The sequence below is a fragment of the Triticum aestivum genome, chromosome 6B (genome assembly GCF_018294505.1).
Source record: "Triticum aestivum cultivar Chinese Spring chromosome 6B, IWGSC CS RefSeq v2.1, whole genome shotgun sequence".
Taxonomy (NCBI): domain Eukaryota; kingdom Viridiplantae; phylum Streptophyta; class Magnoliopsida; order Poales; family Poaceae; genus Triticum; species Triticum aestivum.
The window spans coordinates 600,882,277-600,889,426 of NC_057810.1; the positions used below are offsets into that span (position 1 = coordinate 600,882,277).

At 53.5% G+C, this 7,150-nt stretch overlaps 1 protein-coding gene across 1 annotated transcript; it reads right to left on the reverse strand.

The window, feature by feature from the left end:
* Window positions 1-747: 747 nt before the first annotated feature.
* On the reverse strand, window positions 748-2,358 carry LOC123138242 (expansin-A5). Its single transcript, XM_044558172.1, has 3 exons — window positions 2,054-2,358; window positions 1,616-1,946; window positions 748-1,521 (listed from the first exon to the last, which is right to left on the reverse strand). Exons 1-3 carry the CDS (start codon window positions 2,274-2,276, stop codon window positions 1,215-1,217), a joined length of 861 nt encoding a protein of 286 aa, XP_044414107.1. The 5' UTR covers window positions 2,277-2,358; the 3' UTR covers window positions 748-1,214.
* Between the last annotated feature and the right edge of the window lie 4,792 nt (window positions 2,359-7,150).

Consider the following 7,150-nt stretch of genomic DNA (forward strand, 5'->3'; position numbering starts at 1 on the left):
ATGATTTGATCTGGCGAGCGGATAAGATCTAATATATGTGGGGGCGGGTGGGCCAGGTCCAATGTGGCTGGCGCACCCGGGCGCCCCGTTATCCGTCCCATATTTAGGCCCGGTCCGGTCCGACGTGGCGGACGCGCATGGGCGCCCCTTATCCGCCTCATATTTGGCCCGGGTCCAACGTGACAGACGCGTCCAAATGCCTCTATATCCGTCCTATATTTGGGTAGGGTCGGATCCGATGTGGCAGTCGCGCACAATACAAGAGGTGTCGGTCAGCCCGGCTGTTTGAGACGTCTGTCGTCTATGTCAAAATCGGGCTGTTTGAGACGTCTGTCGTCTGTCTATGTCAAAATTTCATGACAGGGCGTTTGAGGTAGATGCTCTTATGTTGATTGTTCATGAGGGAAGCCTCACTTCTCGTTTTGTGTCTGGAGAACTCCTCGCGGGCCTTCTTACTGATAACTACTTACTCCTCGCAAAAAAAAAACTACTTAATCGGGGGGTTCTTCAATTGATTCTTCGACCAACGGACAGTGATGTTTTATGTATTGATGCTCGACCTCGCACCGACGATCAAGAACTATGGGAGTAAACCGAAATGTTCAGAAATCGACCAGAAAAGTTATCTGCATCCGTTTGAAAGTTAGCTCATTTGCGAGTTGAAGACAGCAGGGCAGTAAAATTGCAAGATGGGGCAAGCACTAGTATACTATCTTCAACAGAGTAAAATTGCAGTACGGTAGGAAGTAAAACATGCAAAAGCCAGAGGCTTAAATTAACTCGGTCTGAGGTTACATCACAGCCAAGCACACACACCACACAGAAGTACCACACCAAAACATCCACGAGACAAAGGCCACCACCCAAGAGGCCCACTCGCTAAACAGGCGGGTGATACAAGGCGGCGTCGGTTAATCAAGCCAGCCTTTACCACCGCTGCCATCCTAGCCAAAACCTCGTTCAAATGCTTTAGGCTTTAGCTACCACTCACTCACCCACTCACGCTAACCAGACAATTAAAAGCCCATGATAATACTAGGCCTAACTACCTGCTACGACTTCAGATCCCCAGAGAGCGTCGGATGCTTGTGGAAGAACCATCCATAAAACCATGGCGCTTCCCAGCACGCTCCAATCGGGAGGTTGACGACGATCACTACTGACCACTACTACTACAAGATAGTACTGCTTCGGCGGATGGATGATGCAGGTGCTCAGTGGAACTGGGCGCCGCTGAAGGTCTGGCCGAAGGACCAGCCGCGCGGGACGGCGTTGTTGGAGATCACGGACTGGCCGTTGCCGGCCGTCACGCGGAAGGAGAGGCCCTGCCCGTCGAGCAGCGCGTTGCTCTGCCAGTTCTGCCCCCAGTTGCGGGAGAGCGACTGCCACGCCGAGCGGGAGGACTTGACGGACACCGCGTGCACGTCGCCGGGGCCGCCCACGTTGGTGACGAGGACGAGGTTGAAGTAGGAGTGGCCGTTGATGGTGAACCGGATGCCGCCCTTCTTCTGGCACGCCACCCTGCACGAGCAGATCCACGGCACCGTCAGTGTCAACTCTCTTGAACAGTTCGAGGGCAGACAAAGGTAGTAATGCGTGACAGAAGGGGACGAACCTGCGGTAGGAGACGGGGACAATGCCGGCCCGGTAGAGCGCGATGCGCTGGAAGACGGGCTGGGACATGTCGAAGTGGGCGCGGGGAGGGTTGCACCAGCCGCCGGCGTCGGAGGACTCGCCGAAGTTGGGCGGGCAGAAGTTGGTGGCCGTCACCACGGTGGAGCCGGGGAGGCAGGCGTGGGGGGCGCCGGCCTCGGTGCCGCCCGGGTCGCACCGCACCTCGAAGCAGGCCCCGCAGCTGAGGCCGTTGTTGAAGAGCGCCGTGCTCAGGGCCGCCGTGTTCGAGCCGTACCCCGTGCTGTAGAGGTTCCCGTAGCCGCACGCCCCACCTGCACACGCGCACGCGCAAACGGTAAGCACCGGCAGGGAAAGGCATCAAAGATGCACCAAGAAATAGTACTACAATGCTGTGAGTGACGGTGTTTACTGCACGTACCCATGGTGCCGGAGGCGTCGCCGCCGCCGTAGAAGGTGGCGTGCGCGGAGGCCCAGGCGCCACCGCCGAGCGGCGCGTGGGCGTGGTGACCGATGCCAGGCCCGTGCCGATGGACCAGGCCGTGCCCCGGCAGATGCGGGCCACGCCCCTGCCCACGAGACAGGGCGAGCGGGAGCAGCGCGGCCACGAGGAAGGCGAGGAGGGCTGCTCGGACGGGCGCCATCGTCACGGTGGAGCGGCGTGCCTGGTGCGCGGTGAGGCCGGCTGGGGTGGGTGGAGTGCGGTGGGGATGTGCTCTGGGGCTGGGGCTGGGATCCCATAAATAGAGCGGGGCGGCGCGGCGCGAACGGTTTCGAAACGGTGCGGCGCAGTGTGGACTGTGGAGCGAGGCGTAGGGCGGGCATGGCACGCGGGTGGGGCCCGCGCTGGAAAAGCCGCAGGTGGAGCGGCACGGAGGCCGCGACACGGGTTTCCTGGGGCGTTGGGGGGCGTGGGGGGAGTGGTAAAAGCAGCAGCAGCAGCCAGAACAAAAGCTGAGGCGTTGGCGGTGGGTGGAGAGTGGACTGGTTCGGGCGTACTCCCGCGCGGCCGTGCAAAGTTTGGAAGGGGGCCGGGCGGGAGGTACTGCACACAGAGCTAGCTAGTAGTAGAGTGGTAGGCTTGCTTGGTTCGCGGGCAATTTACAGATGCGTAGCACGGCTGGTAGCTCCACCTCCGCGATGATGAAAGGTCGATGGAAATTTCCGTCGAACGTGCCCGCCATGGGCGTTGGGTTTTGATTGCATTATGCTTGTCGTGGTACTACTACGTTCCGTGGAAGATCACGTGGCCTGTTGCATGGCACTGACTGGATGTTTGGTTTTCAGTTTTAAACAAAACTCGGTGGTTTGTTGGTTTTGCTCCGGTGTTTGCTGTGGCTGCGAATAGACAAATCTGGAAGTAAAATAAGGACGCCGTAGGGAGGAGCTCGGGTCAGTCAGTTAGTTACTTAAGAACAAGAACCTGCAATGCTTATATTCTAACGGAAGTTGTCAGCCACGGGATTGTAGGTGGCAAGCGGAATTTTTTTAAGCAAAGGTTTCTACAAGTACGAAGAAGTCTCGTTGATTTTTAACTTCAACATTCTACGACGCCAGTGCAGACCGGAGATTATTTTCTAGCGAGTGGCGATAGCATCTTTGATTTGGATGTTCCCGTAAATATATATATATATATATATATATATAAAGGGTGGATCTATTCTAATAGCACCCCTTAAAATCTTATTCTGCACATCGAATCGCTTATTCTGCTAAAAAAACGAACTGCGTCACGCCCTATCTAATCGCGTGTGCAGACCAAACCGAACCCGCAAGCACGCGAAAAACCAATCGCCCCTCTCTCTCCACTAACCAAATCCCAATCCCCCCACTGTCGTGCGCCCACCTCCTCCACTCCCGTGCCCTCCTCCACCTTCTCCGGTGCCGCCGCCCGGGCCCCGCCGCACCACCTCCTTCCTTCGGCGCCGCCGCTTCGTCCTCGCCACACCACCTCCTTCCTCCGGCGCCGCGCTGGCGCCCTGCACCGGCCCGACCCCCCTCCCTCCCACCTTCTTCCTCCTCCCACCTACCCTCCACCTTTCACTGCCGGTGCCGCCCCAGCGCCCGTCCAACTCCCTCCATTGACGGATCCAACTCGCCACTCCCCCATAGAGCACGTCTCGGTGAATCCCATGCGCGGATCCCCAATGGCCCCTTCCTTCTCGGCAAATCCAGGCGCGCCTCCCAATAGCACCAGGCGCCTCGCGCGGCTACTGGCGCGGATCCGGGCGCGCCGCCACCAGGAGCCCCGTGCGGCTGCCGGCGTGGATCCGGCGGCGCCACCCCAAGGCGCCTCGTGAAGCTGCCGGTGTGGATCCAGACGCGCCGCCCGCAGATGCCCCGCGCTGCTGCTGGCGTGGGTCCTCCCCCGCCACCCCACCGTGGCCTCCCTGCATCCCCTCCCCACCAGCGAGGTGCTCTGTTGAGGGGCGCCAAAAGTCAGGCCCTGCTCCGAACGGAGGCATTGCAGGAGCCGCGCGCTGCCTCCCCGTGTGGCTTTCCGAGCCTTTGATCCTCTGCGCCGACGTGATTCACCCCCCACACCAACGCCCCCCCCCGGTGAGAGCAGCTCCTCTGTCTGGGCTCCTGGCGCGCGGTTCAGGCAGCGTGGATGTTCAGTACGCCGGGGCTACCGTAGCAGAGGCATGACGTGATTGGCCACCACCTCGCCGCGAACACGAACCTGTCTGGACTCGTGCCGCCGCGGCCGGGCCAGCTCCCCCATCACGCCTCCTCCCCATCCTAGACTTGACGGCTGATGGGTCGCTGATGCCTCAGGTGGCTCCTGGGCGAGAGGGCTCTCTGTAGTCCGCGCCGGCATGCAGTTTGGTTGACCGTGGATTGCATTTCACTTTGACGACTAGGAGGGTCACCTCTCGCTATAGTGCAGCTCGGCTGGCTCTCTGTTGCAGCTCCTCCGGCCAGGTGTTCGCGGTTCTGTTTGAAAGTGTTTTGCATAGTTTTCGGTTCAGGGCTTCTTTTGTGCAGTTCATTGCTTTTTCTTTGAAAATTGCAGGCGCGCAGGCTACAATCTGACGGCCATCGATGGTCACATGTCGGACGAGCCCAGCCGTGCAGTATGCCAGAGCAGGTTGTGCAGTACTTTTTGAAAATTTCTGTAGTTTATTTGTTATAGATGCGCGATTCACTTCTTCAGCCACCTCTTTCTTGCTGTTCACTTGTCGGGATAGAGAAGTACGGTGGTGTTGCAGAGATATTGGAGCAGATGAGAGAATAACCTTGAAGTTGAGTGGTTTGTAATAGGAAGTGTGCTCGACGGTGCAGTCAGGGTCAATCAGCTCCATGAGCCGTGCGATGTCCTTGTCATTGAGGGAGGAGTACAACTCGTGAATCACATCTGTCAGGGGGGAAGATGGTAAGGCATTAACTCCATCTCCATGGAAAGCTTTGTTGAGACCACAGCTGGTTGCTTTTGGCCCTGGTATTGATCGTATGGGCTTTGGCGAACATTGTTGGCTCTTCCCCCACTTGGCGCTTATCTTGTGTCGCCGGGACAAGAGGCGCTGTTTAGGGTTGAGAGAGGGAGACTGGAAGGAGACAAGTGTGAGGGCAGAAATCATGGCGTCTGGGTGTTTGATGAATGCAGAAAGATGGCCAAGGCATAGGGGGATGAGGTGTGATATAGCAGCGTTGGTGGGCATTTTTCGGTTGCTTGGTGGTCAGACAAGGAATCTGACTGAGTACATACATATATATGGATGGAATAATTCGCGTGGTGGTGCATTGCTAAAGCATAAAGATTCGTTACGATATGAAGTAAGGAATATCTTCCTACATACTCCTCCCTCATAATAATGTACAGAGCCAGGGCAGGCGAGGCCAATCAGTAATAAGGTATTTACTCTTCCTTGGGTTTTTTTACATTGAGGTCCTGAGAGAGTATAGGAGGCTTGCATGTGTTGTCTTCTACAGAAAAGAAGAGAAGCGAAGAGAAGAGGTCACTTGCGGAAGAAGCCTAAGACTGCCTTCTTGGTTGGCGGCTTGTACGCCTTGGTCGACTTGCCGATAGCTTTCTTGGTGGCAGCAGAAAGCTATATACAACTTTTTAATTTGCTCTGTGAAAAAACCGACTAGGAAGTTCACTACATTCATCTTTTTCATTTTTTTTGGAAAAGAAGTTCATTTTGTTGTTTGAGAAAATGAGGAGAGGAAATGAGTAAAAAATGGATGTGGATGAATGCTTGTGTGTAATGTGTAGCGTGCAAACAACGTCCACTCGCGTTGTCCCCGCAGTGCATATTTCATTAACCAAAAAAAATGAAAGAGGAAACTACAGTGCACTCCGGTCTTAAAAGAAGTCCACTCCCAAGGACTTTGGAGTACACTTCACTTGGAAAAATGTATTTTAAAAATTTATGTTGTGTTTGTTGAAAGACATTTAAACTAGTAAAAGAAAGTAATGAGGTTCACTCTCAAGAGTGTTGTGGATCACTTTTCAAGAGTGTTGGGGTTCACTTGCCGTCCTCTATGCGGTTCACTCGTTCATAATTTTTTATAAAAAAGATAAAAGAATCCATGCAGCTCGCTTGACCCTTGTATGTAGTGCATTTTTTCGTATGAAGCAGTGTGATTTTATGTTGGATAAAGCTCACTCGTCGATTTGAGTGTCGCAAAAAACCGAGTGTCGCAAAAATGTTTTCGTGTGTCTCAGAATTCAGTCGACTACATCAACACGTGCAGTGCCTTCAGTCTTCGAATGGCGTTCACTTTTAAGAGTGATGCTGTTCACTTGCGTATGAGAAAAAAACGTCCGACAAAAGAAATTATGCAGCTTGCTTGCCCGTCCGATGCAGTGCGGTTTCATTCTGAAGCAGTGCGGTCGGTCGTATGATGTTGTTCATCCCGTAAGTGCAAAAAAAATTGTTATGAAAGCGAAAAAAAGTAATGCGATTCACTTCTTGATAGTGTTGTGGTTCATTTACACCTGATGTGAAGTGCACTCTATTTTCTCGTTATTTAAAAAATTACGTTTGAATAAAAGAAACCATGCAGTTCTCTTACCCATGTGATGCAGTGCGGTTTTTCGTTCGTTGCAGTGCGGTTTTCAGTCGGATGAAGTACCCACGTCGATTTGGATGTCGCGAAAAAACAGTGTCCACATTTCGGTAAATTCAAAATTCCTCTTAAACCGTAAAGAAATAAAATTAGAGAATGTTATACATGAAAGAGTTGCGTATCGTTGATATCTTTCCAACGGCGTATTGTTTGAATCATTCCGACCAGCGGTTTGCAAAAATTTCGCCAAAAACGGCCGCTGCCACTCGTTGTTCGTCGCACGATTTTCAAAATTAACTTAAACCCGTAAGGAATTTTAAAAATATTTCAACATATGAAAGTTGCGCCTCGTTCGTAGCTTTCCAACGGCGTATCACACGCCTCGTTTCAACAAACGGTTCAAAAACTGGAGCGAAAATAGTATCGAAAATTTGAAAAAACTTGAAGAACAGAATTCCGCGATTTAGTAAATTTGAAACTGCTCTTAAACTGTAACGAAGTA

Excerpts from the sequence above, each read along its gene's own strand:
- LOC123138242 (XM_044558172.1), bottom strand. The coding sequence starts at position 2,276 with ATGGCGCCCGTCCGAGCAGCCCTCCTCGCCTTCCTCGTGGCCGCGCTG. Across the intron at positions 1,947-2,053 it reads CGACGCCTCCGGCACCATGG|GTGGGGCGTGCGGCTACGGG; the intron begins GTACGTGCAGTA and ends GCGCGTGTGCAG. Across the intron at positions 1,522-1,615 it reads GTCCCCGTCTCCTACCGCAG|GGTGGCGTGCCAGAAGAAGG; the intron begins GTTCGTCCCCTT and ends CTGCTCGTGCAG.